This window comes from Thalassophryne amazonica, chromosome 18 (assembly GCF_902500255.1).
Source record: "Thalassophryne amazonica chromosome 18, fThaAma1.1, whole genome shotgun sequence".
NCBI lineage: Eukaryota > Metazoa > Chordata > Actinopteri > Batrachoidiformes > Batrachoididae > Thalassophryne > Thalassophryne amazonica.
This window is the reverse complement of record NC_047120.1, coordinates 15,812,883-15,830,957: the sequence shown is the minus strand read 5'-3', so window position 1 is coordinate 15,830,957 and position 18,075 is coordinate 15,812,883. Positions and strand designations below refer to the sequence as shown.

The window sequence follows — 18,075 nt, the reverse complement described above, 5'->3', positions numbered from 1 at the left end:
CCCTTCTGGTGCTCCCAATTTGTGCACCTTCGCCACAGACCTGCTTTGGTATTTGGCACAAGTTTTACACTGGAAGACCTTCCTGACACAACTCCAGTTTTACCTGCAGAAACATACACAGCCCCTGGTCTTCTGAAGAGGTCTCCCATCCAAGAACTAACCAGGACCCACTCTGATCAGCTTCTGAGATCTGACAGGATCTGGATCACATGGAGCCTGAATGACTGTTCCACTGAAAGCACATGTAGCTCACCAAAATAATTAGCGCAGCAGATAACTGAAACAAACCTGAAAATGGTGATACAAGCGCCAAAGTCGGCGCAAATACTCCTCAGACATTACTCTTTTGAAAAAAATGACTCCCAACTTAAATTTTCAATAGGTGGCCAGGTAGGGGTCAATTGAAGAATTACACAGGGGTCAAAAGTTAAAGTTGCTCCAATTTTGGTAAAAAGTGATGCAAATTACTAGTTGAGCTAATAGGATTAATAAATGGAATAGTTTTGACAGTGTTGAATGCTTGATCTCCAAAGTAAAGGTCAAACAAGGTCTACGTCTATTGGATTCTATGACATGTGTTACCCTGTAAGATGATAACTAAGCATGACACATGGTGCAAACTATTCCTTTTTAAAACCCTGTTAACTCAACTAATAATTTGTACAAACTGTACAAACTTGAACCTGACCTTTATCACCATTTTTGCTGTTTTTACCCCATAACTACAGAACATTCAGTCACAGATAGTCCAAACTATACCTTTTTTGAATCTTTATGATGAGACAAATAATGTAGTGTAGTTTTCAATTTGATTGGAGCATTTTTAATTTTGACCCCTGTGTAATTCTTCAATTGACCCCTACCTGGTCGCCTATTGAAAATTCAAGTGGCTGGTCGGTTTTTTCAAAAGAGGATTGTCAAAAGAGTATTTGTGCTGAATTTGATGCTTGTATCATCATTTGCAGGATTTTGCTCTAAATATTCTCTTCACTGCTGCAATAAATGATTTCAAAACAGTCATACGATGAAGTCATACACAGTCAAAAGCAACATTTCAGACACGTGTGTAGTTACTTGACCATTTATGTATGTTCAGCGCACAAGGGTTGTTGTTATTATTATTATTATAACTTTTTGCTCTTGATATTGTGTGGTCTTGTTTTGAAGGAATATATATATTTATTTGTGTGTGAGAGGGTGATTTTGGAGCTCAGATTGACTTCACTGCTGAATGTGGTTAATGAAGGCAGAAACCTTGGAATCATGGGACATGTAGTGCACTTGTTATTAGCAACGGTGACACACCATGAGACTGTCTGTGTAAGTGGGAGGTTAATATTCACATTTCCACTGCCAGCCCCATTTATTGCTTCCTGCCAGCATATTTTCCTCCAGCAGGCCTGCCTTTGATTGTTTCTTTCTCTCTCTCCCGGTCAGAGCTCCACTGAGCACGCAGTGCCTGCGTCACTCCTTTGAGCAGATGGGGGAGGAGGAAGGAAAGGGTATCACAGAAAGAGAGAGAGAGAGAGAGAGAGAGAGAGAGAGAGGAGTGGAGGAGACGAGAGCTTTGTGTCTTTCTAGCATCAGTATCAACATCACTAATGCACCATCTTTCATCCCTGGAAAAGACGAAGCAACACAAGTGCAACACAATGCCGGAGCACAGTGTGCTGTGTTCAAAGATGGTGGAGCCATGATCTCCACGCACAGGCAGCTACGAGCCAACCCAGAGGAGAGGAGCCCTCCCAGGCAGGAGCGGAGAGGAGAGACTCGCTCCTGCTGATGCTTCTGTCAACATGGGAAACCAGGAGGCGAAGCACAAGAAAGCCGCAGCACTTGGAAACGGAAGCCACCCTTCACTGGATGAGAAGTGGAGAGACGGAGGAGGAGACGCTGCAAAAAAGGGAGGAAAAAAACTCGCCAATAGGCATGGAGGTAAAGGAGCAGGCAGAGAAGGAGGAGGAGGAGAAGGAGGAGGAGGAGAGGTGCACAGCTCAGGAGCAGGCACAAAGAAAACCAAATTGGACTCCAAGTCATCTGTGTTCTCTATCAGAAAGAGAAAGAACCACGTGAAGACTAAAGGAGACGCGTGTTTGTCCGTGGCAGGTTCAAAGGAGGATGTTTTAGCCTCTCACCCTGATGACGGCTCAAAAACACCCAACCTGTCCGCGGACGAGCTGGGACAGTCGGACACCGAGGCTGCAGCCGCCGAGAAGAAGAGCAAACGTGAGCAAAGGAATGGAGGCCTGGAGCAGGACAGACGGCGGGCAGCGGAGGCCGTCTCTCCCGCAGACGAAGGCAGACAGAAGGAAGGAGGCTCAGGATCCGACACGGACATCTACAGCTTCCACTCCACCGCCGAGCACGAGGACCTGCTCGCAGACATCCAGCTTGCAATAAAGCTGCAGCATCAAAGCATCGTCAGCTCAGATGTGGAAGTGGGGGTAGAAGGGGGGAAGGAGCTCAGCTGGGGTCAAGAGGTCGTCATAAGTGTGGAGAGGAGGAGGCAGAGTGATGCTGGCAGTATGTTAACGCCTCCCGATCCGCTGGACCTGACTCTGGACTTGGAACTGGGGTCTGATGCGCTGTCATGCCTCAACAGTGGAACTCTGTCGAGCGCCGTCAGGGACCCTGGCCCCCCTCCAACTGTACACATCCCCTTGGTGCAAAAGCGGGAAGAGGAAGAGGAGCATCGATACCCAGAACTAAATGTGAAGGGGACAGAAGAGGTTAAAACTGAACCCACTCTCTGTGCTGTCTTAGGGACAAATGACCAGCATGCCTGGCGGCAGCAGCCCCCCCACACAGCCATCACCATAGCTACTAATGGGGGAGCTGCAGTCAGCCCCGTCACCATGACAACCAGCGGTAACAGCTTTCTGGAAATCACCGGCTTCACTGACAGTGGAGCAAAACCCCCAGGGGGCAAGGAGGAAGGAGGAGGAAGTCGACAGGAAGCAGAGGGGGGCGTCACTGTGGATGTGAACCTGAGTCCTCCACCTGCTGAGAGTCTCACCAAAACGTCCAGGAGTTCCGATCCCACAGAGGAGTTAAGCTCAGGGGCCGTGTTTGAGGAGGGTGAATGTTGCATGGGCTCGTGTACCAGTGCCGAGTCTCTGGAGGACTGTTTGGGCACCGTCTCAGAACCGATCCACCTTGTTCTTAACAACACAATAAAAACACAGGGCAGGAGGCATCATTCCTACTCCCCCCCTCTGCACCCTCAAAAGGACCCCGTCTTAGCCAAGATACACCTCAAGTCCACCAACTCCTCAATCTCCAACAACCAGAAAATGAAACCACATCCATCCATCTTCCCCACCTACATCAAGACCACCACGAGACAGCTCAGCTCCCCGACGCAGTCTTCAGCTGTGTCCCTGTCCAACAGCCCGCGGTCCCAGTGCCGAACCCACGAACACCTTCACAGGTACTCGTAGTGTTACAACGTGTTCAATGTGACAGTTTTATTTTTCCAATTTCATTTCATTTTCAACACTACTGTGTGACAGCATGTTAAAAAATGGGTTTTCATTTTCTTGCAACAGATAAAGAACTGCAAATATATACAGTACCAGTCTGTACATGTTTTGCACTTTTGCAAGCCAATGTGTATGTGTGTATATATATATATATATATATATATATATATATATATATATATACACGTGGTCTGTCCATAAATTAACGGTCCTTTTTATTTTTTTAAAAAACTATATGGATTTCATTCATATGTTTTTACATCAGAAAATGCTTGAACCCTCGTGCACATGCGTGAGTTTTTCCACGCCTGTCGGTGACGTCATTTGCCTGTGAGCACTCCTTGTGGAAGGAGTGGTCCCGCCCCCTCATCGGATTTTCATTGTCTGGAAATGGTGGAATGAAAAGGACTTTTTTTCCATCAGAATTTTTTCAGAAGCTGTTAGAGACTGGCACCTAGAAACCATTCGAAAAATTTATCTGGCTTTCAGTGAAAATTTTACGGGCTTCACAGAGAATAAGGACTTTAACTACAGCTTTAAGAACCCCTTTAAGGACGGTCGGTGCTGCGAGCTGCGATGATGCGGCACAAACCACTGGATCATTTCTAAGCTGATGGCTCTGTGGATACGAGACCGTCATGTGCTCTTTCTCTGGTTATCACAAGAGCTGGACATCAGCCATTTTCTGGCAGATTTCACTTTTAACAAGTGATTTTGTCATGGAAAGCCGCGCGGAGGCTTCGCGCGTCACGACCGATTCGCTGATGAAGCGAGACAAAGGAACACCTCCGTTTCGGAGTGTTAGAGGACAAGTTGGGACATGTCTATCTCGGCTTTCAGTGCTTACCAGTCGAGTGAGTATAAAAGAACTTGTGGAGAGCTGGACATGTCCCAACTTGTCCTCTAACACTCCGAAACGGAGGTGTTCCTTTGTCTTGCTTCATCAGCGAATTGGTCGTGACACATGAAGCCTCCGCGCAGCTTTCCATGACAAAATCACTTGTTAAAAGTGAAATCTGCCGGAAAATGGCTGATGTCCAGCTCTTGTGATAACCAGAGAAAGAGCACATGACGGTCTCGTATCCACAGAGCCATCAGCTTAGAAATGATCCAGTGGTTTGTGTTGCATCATCGCAGCTCGCAGCGTGGCGCACCGACCGTCCTTAAAGGGGTCCTTAAAGCTGTAGTTAAAGTCCTTATTCTCTGTGAAGCCCGTAAAATTTTCACTGAAAGCCAGATAAATTTTTCGAATGGTTTCTAGGTGCCAGTCTCTAACAGCTTCTGAAAAAATTCTGATGGAAAAAAAGTCCTTTTCATTCCACCATTTCCAGACAATGAAAATCCGATGAGGGGGCGGGACCACTCCTTCCACAAGGCGTGCTCACAGGCAAATGACGTCACCGACAGGCGTGGAAAAACTCACGCATGCGCACGAGGGTTCAAGCATGTCTGACGTAAAAACATATGAATGAAATCCATATAGTTTTTGAAAAAAATAAAAAGGTACAATACTTTATGGACAGACCTCGTATATACACACACACAGTGGCTTGCAAAAGTATTCAGCCCCTTGGTATTTCACGCATTTGAACCCTCTGGGGTCCGAGGGCATGTTTTGGACAGTTCACTCGCCTGGCATAAATGTTTTATTATTGCTGTTAACACCTCTCCCTGCATCCCACAATCAAGTTTTATGTCTCCTTTTTTTAGGACAACCTGTGTTTTCATAATGTATATGCTTTTGTTGTGTTTTTAAGTGTAATAAAGGTTTACAATCAGAAATAAGAAAGGAAAAAGTAAAGTGGAAATAATTTTCCACACACATTTATTCAAAACACACACCAAATTATAATAAACAACTGTTTTGATACTTTATAAAGGTATTTTGAGGTCTTGTGTGAAAGACTGTACAACAAAAAGGTTCAAACAATAAACACAAATGCACATTTTGAACAATATGCGATTTTTGTCTTCATCTCAAAGCAATTTCTGTCTGCTATTACACAAAGGTTACATCACACACTTCTACTGTGTTTTGAAGTGTTCGGTGCTACTCCTAAAGCAGCTTTCATTCACACTTTGTCCCACTTTGGCTCCTTACAGTCTGAGGAGTCCCCCCGCTCCATTGATATGGCAAACAGTGCTTTACGCTGAGAAAGCAACAGAGTTATCCAGTAACATCTACATGCAAACTAGTGGAGCAATTCTGATATTTACACACTCTTTGTTTGAGCATGTGAGATTTTCATCAGAGGCTCTCCGTGTGCTCCGTCTGCTCACTTTCACTGATTGCTGTGCATAATGGTGCAGGGCGCATTGGAGCCAGCAGCCAGGGGGCTATTCAAATGGGCCAACTAGTAACATATCACTCCTGAAAATGATCTTTGGCTTTTCACGTGAGGTAAATCTGTCCTACGATTGGTTTTTGGAAAACCATGTGACGGTGAACCAATTCCGATTGGACACTCACATTGCGCACGTCATCACACAGCTTCTATGAGGAGTACAAAGATGGCTGATGGCTGGCTCGAAAGTCCGCAAAGTTAACTTCTCAGAAAAAAAAGTATGTTTCTATCTCATATCATTAAAAAGATTTTTGTTGTTGTTGTTGTTTTTCGTCTTCCAGTCACAAAATTAGTCAAATCTTTGTGACAGTGTTTTTTTTTTTAACTCACTATTACTAACCCTACTCCTAGCCCCAACCCTAACCTTAACTATAATCTAATCCTCCCCCCCCCCCAAACCATAACCACCCTGACCCCCCAGCTTCACTTTTAATTTCCTGCAACCATCACGGAATGAATTGGAATAAATTTGTGCAGCCGTGATGAAAATGAGGCACTTTTCGTCACAATATCACAAACCAATAGATTAATGTATATTTTGTGCCGCTGAATCACGACTTACCATGAGACCAGGTTGCAATATCACAGAATAGAATACAATCAAGTTACAAAGGTTCTGACTGACCAAGTAGTTACCACGGTGGTTACAACAACGAATGAGCGATGAGTGGAGAGTGAGACCTGGTTTAAATGCTGCAGCATTTCTTCTATAGAATTCCATCACACCCAGAAAGATGATCAGCTGCATTGAAGTGGAAGAACTAGGACTCATGTTCCACCAGTAGGAAAAAATAAACATTAATGAGTTGTACTTAATGCAATATTTTTGTCAAACCTCCTGAATTAAAGCAGAGAGGCTGCATTCAAAGAACATCTCAGATGTTTCATTACAACTCAGCTGTGGTTATTGTCGAGCCAAAATGTAAAAAATTGTCCAAATAATTATGTACCCAATTTTTGTTATTTATTCTACTTAAGTATTGAGCAAAAATAAATGATTCCGTTAGTTACATAAGCAAAGCAGCAATAATTTTGAAAGTCAAGTCTGGGAGCATGCACTGGTGCTGTGCTTTGCCGCATCCACAATGCAGCAGAACTGCCTCGGGACCTGGATGGCAACCACCCAGGCAGATAACCGGTCCATTCCCACATAGTTTGCATGTTGAAAGTGATTACTTTTATAGCGTATGGATGATCTTACAGATGTAGCAACACAATGTGGCGGCACTCTGAACAACATCTTACAATGCAAGATACAGAAGACGTCTAAATAAAGCGGTAAAGTGAGTACTGATGATCACTTTTCACTTCCAAAAGGCTAAGCTAGTGTCACACGCAGCAGGTTCTTTCAATTTAAATAGGACATACACATAAATTGTGTAACCTTTTTTGTAATGTGGATTTGCGTCAGGAAGGGCATCTGGTGTAAAATGTGCACCAGTTCAAGGTGCAGATTCACCTTGGATTTGCTGTGGCGACCCCAAGTGAAAACAAGGGAGCAGCCGAAGGGTCTTACTTTTAAATAAGGGTCACCTCAGTGGTGACTTTTAATATCATACTGACCATGTGTATAACATGACCCCTTTAACAGAGAGTGGCAACGTTCAGTGTCCCAGGATTCTGACTCCACAGTGATAGTGTTAATCAAATTGTAAATCACACATGTAAAGGCAACTGGTTGTTGGATTCTTGGTTTTACTCCCCAAAAGTGATAGGATGTGCATGTGGGTGCAAAAACTGATCTGAAAATAAATATAAAATATAGTATAGATTTGCAGATGAAGAAAAGAAAAAAATATGGGAAAATAAAGCAACAACCAGCTCATGTAGCTGTCAGACACGTTCATGTTGAAGCTGACAGTGTGTTGGTTCCATCTCCACCATCAGGCTTTTTATACTGATTATAATTATGGCATTAAAAATAATGCATTACTTTATATGACTTAATTATGGAGCTGGGCAGTGCTGTGATTAGTTGTTAACACTGTTGCCTCAAAGTAAGAAGCTCGTGGGATCGCTTCCTGTCTGGATCTATCAGTGTAGTGTTTGTATGTTCTCTCCGTGTTTGTGTGGGTTTCCTCTCACTCCCAAAGACATGCAGGTTAGATAAATTCCAAACTTTAAATTGAGCATAGGTGTGAATGTGTTTATCCATCTATATGCGGCCCTGTGAGAGACTGGTGTCCTATCCAGGGTGTCCCCCGCCTCTCGCCCTAATGACCACTGGATGGGCTCCAGCCACCCTGCGACCCGTAATTGGAATAAGTGAGCATAGAGAAATTCATTATAGAGCTGATAACGTCCCAGAAATGTAAACTCCATTGAACTCCTCAATGTAAAGCCAGAAATATATATATATATATATTAATAATACCAATGAAAAATAACACCAAAGTCAGTATTCTGTAAATCAATAATGACTTCAGCACATTGACAGATAGCTGAGATAAACAGCTCTATTACGTTTTTCTGTGGCTCGGCTGCACACTTAAAGCACGTATCACTAATAAGTAAAATGTCAAATGAGCTGACACTCCTAAATAAATACAGAATTATGAAAATATTGATGTGTTTTATTTTTGGTGCCATGTGTCCTGAGAAATTAAGTCACAAACATGGAGAATTTAGCCTGATTTCACCTGCTGCTGATAAACGCACAGAAATATGAAACTGTGAGGAATGTGGACTTCGATGACATCAGAGGAACAGTTTTGTAGCCAGTAAACCAGTATTGATCAGTATGTCTGGTATTTATATTGTACATTTATATTGCAAACTGCTTTTCTTTTTTACTTTCACTTTTGATACTATGTGTGCTTCTTACCCTGTGTGCTGCTATACAATGCTGCTGGAACTTCAATTTCCCTGAGGGAGTCTTCCCAAGGGACCAATGTTCTATCTAATCTAATCTAATCTAATCTATTCTAATCATGTAGGGTAATGCCCCGCGAGGCCCTCTATTGAATGGGAATACAGAATTTTCTACAGTGTTTTTTTTTTTTGGTGGAGTTTGACGGCGTATATGTCAAAATGGTTAAAACGTGTGTTTAAGGGCCCCATTCACACATAACAGAAAAGACGCAGAAACCAGAAGAAAATCCACGAACCAAACATGAAATGGGGAAGCACGACCCATCGTACACGGGCACGAACACAGTGCGAGCAGCTGCACCACATTGCATGTGATGTGGAGAAAAATAAAATAAAAACCAGTTGTATAATTAGAGAAAATCACTGGGTTGATATAAATAATAAATAAAAGGGGATGCAATACAGAACGCTGCGGTTCAATAACCCTGGTTAAATAAAAAATAAATGCTACTCACGGGATTCGAACCGGCATTTTACAAAAGCTCAGATTACCAGATGGAAAATTTATCACTGCGCTACAATCACAGTCTTAGAAGAGGTGCGTAAAATGGCTAAAATCAACAAGATGATAAACGTATTGGTTTTAATAAAGAGAAAAAAAGCGCCGTAATAACTGACAAAACTGTGTTTATTACAGCATTTTTTGGTGATACGTGACTGAAAGTGGCATATTTGTCACACTGTTGGCTTGTCACCTGTGGCCCGCTGCTCACAGGACATGTGTGTCCGGCCCAACATGTGTGTCCTGTCAGACAGACGTGACATTCATATCACCTGCTGCGTGTCCACATGAACTGATGCTCCGTTTCCCAGCCCGTTGCAAAAGCGATCTATGTTTTATGTATTTCCACGTGAGGACAGCAAGCACACACACACGCACATGTCCATCAAAACATGGGACATAATCTGTAGCTGTGACGTCCGAGATGTCTCAACAGCTGTTGGCAGACAGACACGCCCCCGTCCTTTCAGCGCACAGACCAAGATGTCAGAAGAGAGGTGCCTTGCCTGTGGGGGAGGGGGGGTGCGCAAACCACATGCACACCACATGTTGGGGGGAGCGAGGGGGGCGCCCCCCTCACTCCCCCCAACATTTTGTCACGCCGCATGTGTACTTGGCAACAGCCAGCTCGATCGTGATCACCTGCTGTTTTTGTGCTAACAGCGCAAATGGCTACACTATTTGTAAGTGCTCCACGAGCCATATTAGATGCTTGTGTGTGTCACCTGGAATTTGGCAGACACCTGGTGCAAGAGGGATCGAATGGGCTCTCACAGGGCATACTCTGTCTTTTGGCCACTAGTGTGTGCAAATGGTTGTAGCAACAGGTGTACGAGGTGTCGGAGGCGGCTCCAGTTTTCCACCACTGGCATGCAATTCCTTCTTCGTGCGCTAGTCGACTTCAATTATGTTATGTGTGAAGCAGCCCTTAGAAGAATGTAGTTACATGACTGGTGATGTTTATTTGGTGGACAGATTTTCCAGAGATATTTTGAGGAGGAAAGTGGGAGGTTTTTTAATTTCATTGTATTTTTTTTGTTTTGAGTGCATCTGGGACAGACTGCAGAAGTGAAGCCCAGCACAGTGTGTGAATGGGCTTCAGAACATGGATTCTATTTTTTCCATTCGTACAGACACGGGTGGAGTGACTTTCACACAGGAAATAGTCAGTGTCTGCTGTTACATCACAAATATGGATCAACACGACTGTCAATCTATTGTGCATTTTTCACAATAGATTGACAGTCGCTAACGGTAAAAAGGAGTTTTACCGGCAACGCGTTAGTGGAGCCGATAAAACAAATATTTGTGACTGTATATAGCAGATGAACACACTGATATTTGAGAAGAGAAATGAAGTTTCCACTATTTACAGAGTAAATAGTGTGCAATAATTATTTAAACAAAATTAGGCAAGTGCATAAATTTGGGCTACCCTTGTCATTTTATTGATTTGAATACATTGAGCACTAATTACTGGAATAAACAATTGGTTTGGTAAGCTCATTGATCCTTGACCTCCTTACACAGGTGAATCCAGTCATGAGAAAGGGTATTTAAGGTGGCTGCAGATAGTGTCTCTGTGCATCGTTCAACTATACAGCGCACTTTGTACAAAGAGATGCTGTATGATGCTGTAATGCAGAGGAAGCCTTTTCTGCGTACACGCCACAAACAGAGTCACTTGAGCTATGCTAAAACACATTTGGACAAGCCAGCTTCATTTTGGAATAAGGTGCTGTGGACTGATGAAACTAAAATTAAGTTATTTGGACACAACAAGGGGCGGTATGCATGGCTGAACAAGAACACAGCATTCCAAGAAAAACACTTGCTACCTACAGTAAAATTTGGACGTGGTTCCATCATGCTGTGTGGCTGTGTGGCCAGTGCAGGTACTGGGAATCTTGTTAAAGTTGAGGGTCACATGGATTCCAGTCAATATCAGCAGATTCTTGATAACAATGTTCATGAATCAGTGACGAAGTTGAAGTTGTGCTGGGGCTGGATCTTTCAACAAGACAATGACCCTAAACACTGCTCAAAATCTACTAAGACATTCATGCAGAGGAACAAGTACAACATTCTGTAATGGTCATCTCAGTCCCCAGACCTGAATATTATAGAAAATCTGTGGTGTGATTTTAAGCATGCTGTCCATGCTGGGAAACCAACAAACCTGAGATGTTTTGTAAAGAAGAATGGTGCAATACCTTCAACCAGAATCCAGACTCTCATTGGAAGCTATAGGAAACTTTTAGAGGCTATTATTTCTGCAAAAGGAGGATTTGGTAAATATTGATGTATTTTTTTTTTTTCTGTTGGGGTGCCCAAATTCATGCACCTGCCTAATTTTGTTTAAATAATTATTGCACACTTTGTGTAAATCCTATAAACTTCATTTCACTTCTCAAATATCACTGTGTTTCTCTGCTACATGATATATTTAACTGAAATTGCTGATCCAAACAACCAGTGATTTATAAAGGAAAATCATGAAAATCATCAGGGGGTGCCCAAACTTTCACATACAACTGTAAATGCAGTCCATTTACCATTTTTGCCATAGACACACCAGGTTGTTATTCACATACTTAAATAGTCATTTAAAAGAAACTAGCAAATGCACTGTTTTTTTTTTTTGTTTTTTTTTTTTTACTTAAAAGTCTAATTATGTAAATAAGTCTTCAAGTGTTTTTTCTTGGTGTAAACTAACTTGGGTGGCAATCAGACAGGTTTGACTGTGGGGTTTCCATGCAGAGACGCTGTAAATACAGTGTCCAATGGACTGAACCAGAATACAGTACAGCGTCAAGACTTGAGCTGTTTCTGAGAGTGAGTTAACCCCTCAAGACCTCGGTTTGTATTCAGTGACACCTTATCGATGATCTACCTGATGTTCTTACACTGTGCTGTGCTGAGCTCTGTGACTGGCTGCCTGTTTGAGTCCTTACTGTTGGGATTTCACTGCAGAACCTGAACTCTCAACAAACGGAGTGAGTGACCCTCACATTCACTCACACAATGACGTCAGCGTGCTGCCACGCAAGGCGCCCAACTGCACCCTGGGAGCAACCTGGGGATTAATGACCTTGCTGAAGGACATTTTATTGAGTTTCCCGGCTGATGGATAACCAAACTGAGGATCCTCTAAGCTACAAGCCCCCTCTTTAATCTCCAGGCCACCACCTCCCCAAAAACACTGAGTCAAATGCTGTTGAGTCTGTATGTGACAATCGACAACAATCAGCCATAATATTGTAACCACCTCCCGCCTAATATTGTGTAGGTCTCCCTTTGCCACCAAAACCACCATGACCCCTCTGAGACTTGGTCCTCTACACCTCTGAAGGTGTTCTGTGGTTATTTGGCACAAAGATGTGAGCAGCAGATCCTTTAATTCCTGTAAGCTCTGAGTTGTGAGGTGGACAATCTGACTTGTTTGTGGAGCACATCCCAGATGATGCTGTCGTGAGATTAACTGGTTTTCCATCTTTGGACTAATGTTTGATTGGCACTGATCGCTACTGACCAGGAACATCAAACAAGAGCTGCAGCTTTGGAGCTCTTGTGGCCTGGTTGTCCAGACATCACACTCTGCTTCTTACCAGTCACTCAAATCTTTATTATCTTGCCAAAACTTTGTTTTGGCAAGATAATATAATATTCTATAATATAGTGTTTCTTAAAGCCAGAAAGTTGCCATTTGAAATGACTTTAGTTTTGTGTCATGTCTGTGATCTGCTTTTTTTCTACAAAATTAAACAACTGAATGAACATCCTCCGAGGCCGGTGATTCCATAATTATTGCCAGGGGTTGTAATATCAAACAGGTTTGATTTTCATTCGACCATACGATCGGCGATCAGGAGGTGGTTATGAGATGTTAAACACAGCTTGTTACTGCATGTATACTAAATGATACAGGACGCGCGATTAACCTGAAACTCGGTGCGATCCAAAAAATTCTCGCACGAGTGAAAAATCAGATGAAAAAAGGGCCAAAACTCGCACAGTGTAAATCCAGCTCAAGTACTGAACGTCTGGCACCAGTAGATCATGGCAGTGTTCTATTATTTATTTTTGACACAGGTTATATCAGACGGTTATCTAATTACAACTTGGCTTTTTTTTTTTTTTTGAAAATCCTTTTTTTTTTACAAATAAAAAAATGGAATATTTTACAAAAGCACATTTATCTGTAAACACCAACACACGACACACGTCACATTAACGTGTTGGTTTACATAATGAATGAATCAACCAATCAGTGTTTAGCCGAGGCACATTTTACCCAGAATCCTTTGTGATCTGTCTGTGTTTGTTACAAAACTTCAGAATTAGTGCATTATTCAACATTAAAAGATATATGTTATATTTTAACTTTGTACAAATGACAGAAATGACAGTTACTCTATCAGTATTAATTTTATTTATACACCAAACCATAACTCAGCATTGCTTTATTTTCCAAGACCTCCACCTGATGGAAGCATTGTGATTGAATAAAAAGTTGAGCTGTGTGGCTCCTCTCAGCTTGCGTCTGTACTGGAAGCCATGTAATAAAAAGAAGCTTCCAGCAGGGAGCAGGAAGCTCAAAGACAGAAGTACTGACTCGTTGTTTGGGTTTGTCATCACCTTTGATGCTTTCAGAAGTGATCATGGTGTTAAAACTCAAAATCAGCTTGTTAGTAGTTACAAGTGTACCGGAGACAATACTGGAATTTATCTGCTATTTATAACTTCCAATACATTTTTGGGTGGTTTATCTTTATCAAAGATAACACTTATGTTATCTGTTTATCTGTTATTGAAGTTAATTTTTTGGTTATCTGTGCCCACCACTGAAAACATGTTGTGTAATACACCAAATTAAAGGGTTCGATGAGAGGATCTAGAATATAGCAAAGGTTTTAAGTTATGACGTCATTTGAGTGTAAAGAGCTGGTCCACTGTTCCACAACCAGGATGGCTCCTGCTGAATCGGAGGTTCAACTAACAGTCTAAGTCTCCTCTGTAGTACCCTGGCATAGACTTTCCAAGAGGCTGAGAAGTGTGAACCCTCTATGATTGAAACCACCTTCTTTGTCCCTTTTTTTTAAAAGATGGGGACCCCCACCCCAGTGTGCCAATCCAGCGGTACTGTCTCCGACTTCTATGCAACATAGTAAAGTCTTTATGCTTCTCCATTTTTTTCTGCTTCCAACACCTCAACTTCAAATGCAGGATGCTAATGTCCTGCCTAATATGCCCTGCTCACTGACAGGTGCCATTGTATGGAGATAATCAGTGTTATTCACTTCACCCGTCAGTGGTCACAGTGTATTCATACTCAAACTCACACCTTCTTGCCCCTATTTTGTACATACTTGTAATTTTTTTTTTTTTTTTTTGTAATTTTTGGTACTTTTTATATCCTGCACCTTTTTACATTTTATTGTGTGAGAGAATCACAATTTCAGTACTCTATATGTCCTGTACATCGAACAAAACCGACAAATAAAGTTGTCTTTGACTTTGATGTTAAGGCTGGTCAAGGCTGTCCAAACTTTTTCACAACTGTATCATGGTATGCATTTCTGTTTATTTATTTGTCGTGTGTCATATTCTTGCTGCACATATTCAGGTACTTACCAAACCCGACAATCAGGGAAATTTTCTTCATTAATAAGGGACAAAAATATAATGTTTACATCAGTTAAAGTAAAACATTTAATGCAGTGGTTTTGCACGGATGCAGAAGGTTCCAGGATGATTTCACGCCACCTGTGAAAAATTGAAAATCACTGACTACCTGAAAAAGAAACACTAACTTTCTGCAGCAATCTTGTAAAAAAGGTTTTGTTAAAATAAAACAGTTCATATGGAATGTGCTGTAATGTAGGACAAAGGTTTGGTTCTTATCTTATCCATATTTATCTTCTCGTTGTCACTTTTGTCAAAATGGTTGACAGGATGATGGTTATTGATCACGTCCGTCGGCAGCGCTCTCGAAGTCTCACTGGACCTCTGAGTCGCTCAGCTGACTGGACTGAGGAGATCGAGAAACGACTGAGAAGCCCAGAGGTAGATGGCTGTGGAGGTGCACATGAATACCTGGTGGGCTACAGAGGAGGAGGCAGCCAGCCCATTTGTCCGTCTAGACGATCCTCCTATGGACAAGTGCCAACGTATGGGTTCCAGGATGTTTTCACTGGTGAGTACAGACCACAAAAACAACATCAATATTATATGACTTCACTGTGAAGACACTTAGTGCCCTTAGTAACCAGTGGTGGGCACAGTTCCGCTAATCCACTAACCGCTAATTAGCGGAGCTAACTTTTTTGTTAGCGGGTTAGCTTTTCAGCAGACCAATTAGCTTACGATAAATTTAGTTCTGATAACTTTTAGACCGCTAATGTTTTTTACATAGTTAGTAACAGTGAAAAACATTTATAAACCTTGTTTGCATCTGTCTGCTATGTATTTTGCAGCAGTGAGGTAGCTGAGAGGAGCTGAGCTCAACTCTACCCCAGCAGAAGGGGCCTGGCCGCCAGGCTGCTACAAAAAAAAAAGAAGTAATTTCCCTTGACAGCATATAGTGGTCAAAATGCATAGAACACTGCCATCTACTGGCACCCAGTTATATCACACGGTTGTCAAATCACAACTTAACAAACAGATGTTTCGGTTTTGCAAATGCTTTTTTTTTTACAAATGAAAAAAAAGACATATTTTACAAAAGCATGTTTATTTGTAAACACCAATACACATTACATTAGCTTATGTTGGTTTTTACATAGAATGATGAGTGAACCAATCAGTGTGAACGGAGGCTCAGTTTATCTATAATCCCTTTGGGCATCTGTGTGAGCTAATGATTAAAACTTCAGAATTAATGCATTACTTTAAAATTAAAAGATATGTGTTATATTTTCACTTTGTACAAACGACAGAGTTGACATTAATGTAGTTATTCTATCCAGATTAATTTGATTTATAAATCAAAGCCATAAGTCAAACCTGCCTCATGGCTGGACCACAGTATGCTGTCAAGGTAAATGACTCTTCCCTACAGCAGGGGGCAGGGTGCACAAAGACAGAAGCACTGACTCACTGGCTGTGTTTGGGTTTGTGATCATCTTTGATTCTATCAGAAGCATTGGAGGAGTTTAAACTCAAAATCAGCTTGTTAGTAGCTGAGAGTGTACAGGAGACCATACTGAAAGTTAGCGGTAGCTTCTATAATTCTTTTTGGTGGTTTATTGGTTTAGCGTTATAAAAGATAACTTTTCAGTTAGCTGATTAGCGGTTATCAAAGCTAACTTTTTGGTTAGCTGTGCCCACCACTGTTAGTAACCTACTGTACACCTGGGGCTCCATCTTACACCCGGCGCAAAGTGTCAAGTGCCAGTTTTCAAACTAACCACTTGTTATTTTTCACCCTAAGCACTGTTGTTGTTTAGAAGGGAATGTACTTATCTGTGGACTTATCTGTGGTGCATTGTTCTTAAAATGAGGTCTGCAGAGGCAAATTCAGTGCAGAGATTTTCTGCTATTCATGTTACCCAGATATAAGTTACATAAACACTTTCATAATGCATGTATGAAAGTGAATTTGAAGAGGAGGTCAGATGGATGGAGACAGAGGGGAGGAGGTGTTGCAGGTGGTGCTGTGTGCTTTGCTGTTTTTGTTTGCAGATCTCTTGCCTGGCCAGAACACCGATTACTTTTATCACCCACTGAGTTAAATGGACTGTCCACTTTTCCATTCAATGAAGATGCTTGAAATGCTTTGTGATGCCTCATATTCATTCATGACACACACTCACACACTGTCTGTGTGCTCCATGAGGGTTGTCTTGGTGGCTTCCCACACTAGTCTTCTTCTTGCCCACACTAGTGTTCTTCTTGCATAGTCATTCAGTTTTAAGAACTACAAACTCGAGATATATTTACCATACAATCTATGACATACTCAGTAACTTTGAAATATTCATGCATCCATCCCCTGACAAATGATCACTGTAGAAGTGATCATTTGTATCAAAGATAACCCATGTATTTAGTTTGTCCACTTACTGATGGGCTTTGAAAGTGGATGGACAATGGATACAAATGCATGTGTAGTTCCTCAGCTGTTTGTGTCATGTTTTTGTTGAACTCCTTGACATAAAGCTAAAATTCTATAAGGTGGATTAGTGGCTAGGGTAGGGTTAGGGTTTGGGTTACGGTTAGGGTTCGGCATTGTGGACTAGTCCATATTCCATTTTACTAGGACTCTGTTCTTGGCAACTTAGTTGTCTTTTGTGCCCCCAATCATTGTATATTTGACAATCCCAATTGTTTGTTTTTGGTCTTATAACCAAAACAGATATTCACTCCACTGAGCCTGGTCTGCTTGATGTTTCTTCCTGTAATAATTGAAAAAAAAAAGAAAATGAGAGTTTTTTTTTTTTTTTTTTTTTGCTTGCTCAAGGGGTTGATACAGATTTAAGCCTGACTTGTATGTAGTGCCTTGAGGTCACATGTTGTGATTTGCTGCTGTATAAACTGGACTGACGTGTAATGAAAATGACAACATAAAGGTGCCCATAATGAACGTCTTATTGACTCACCAATCTACCATTCCAAGGTCTACAGCAATGAAATCAGGGGTCCATTTGTAAAGGAGATATGCAGTCAAATAGTGCCAAAGAGGTGATGAAGACTGAAGAGGACAAGAAGGTGTCATAGAAAACATACAGGCCAGTTAAAAGGAGCTTTCTTTTTTCAGATGTTAATGGAAGAAGGAGGCAACAAGATGCTCAGGTAGCCCCAAGGGTCCTAAAGCATAAGGCAGATCTTAAAGGACATGTCGCATGTTTGTCAACGTCCCAGTTAGCAACACAAC

General features: G+C 41.9%; 1 protein-coding gene across 1 annotated transcript in view; it reads left to right on the top strand.

The window, feature by feature from the left end:
* The first annotated feature begins 1,526 nt into the window (after window positions 1-1,526).
* Window positions 1,527-18,075, top strand: part of LOC117530533 (formin-2-like) — a 116,112-nt gene continuing 99,563 nt past the window's right edge. Inside the window, 2 exon segments of the mRNA XM_034193425.1 lie at window positions 1,527-3,430; window positions 15,155-15,396. Coding sequence (XP_034049316.1) covers window positions 1,797-3,430; window positions 15,155-15,396 — 1,876 coding nt within the window. The 5' untranslated portion in view covers window positions 1,527-1,796.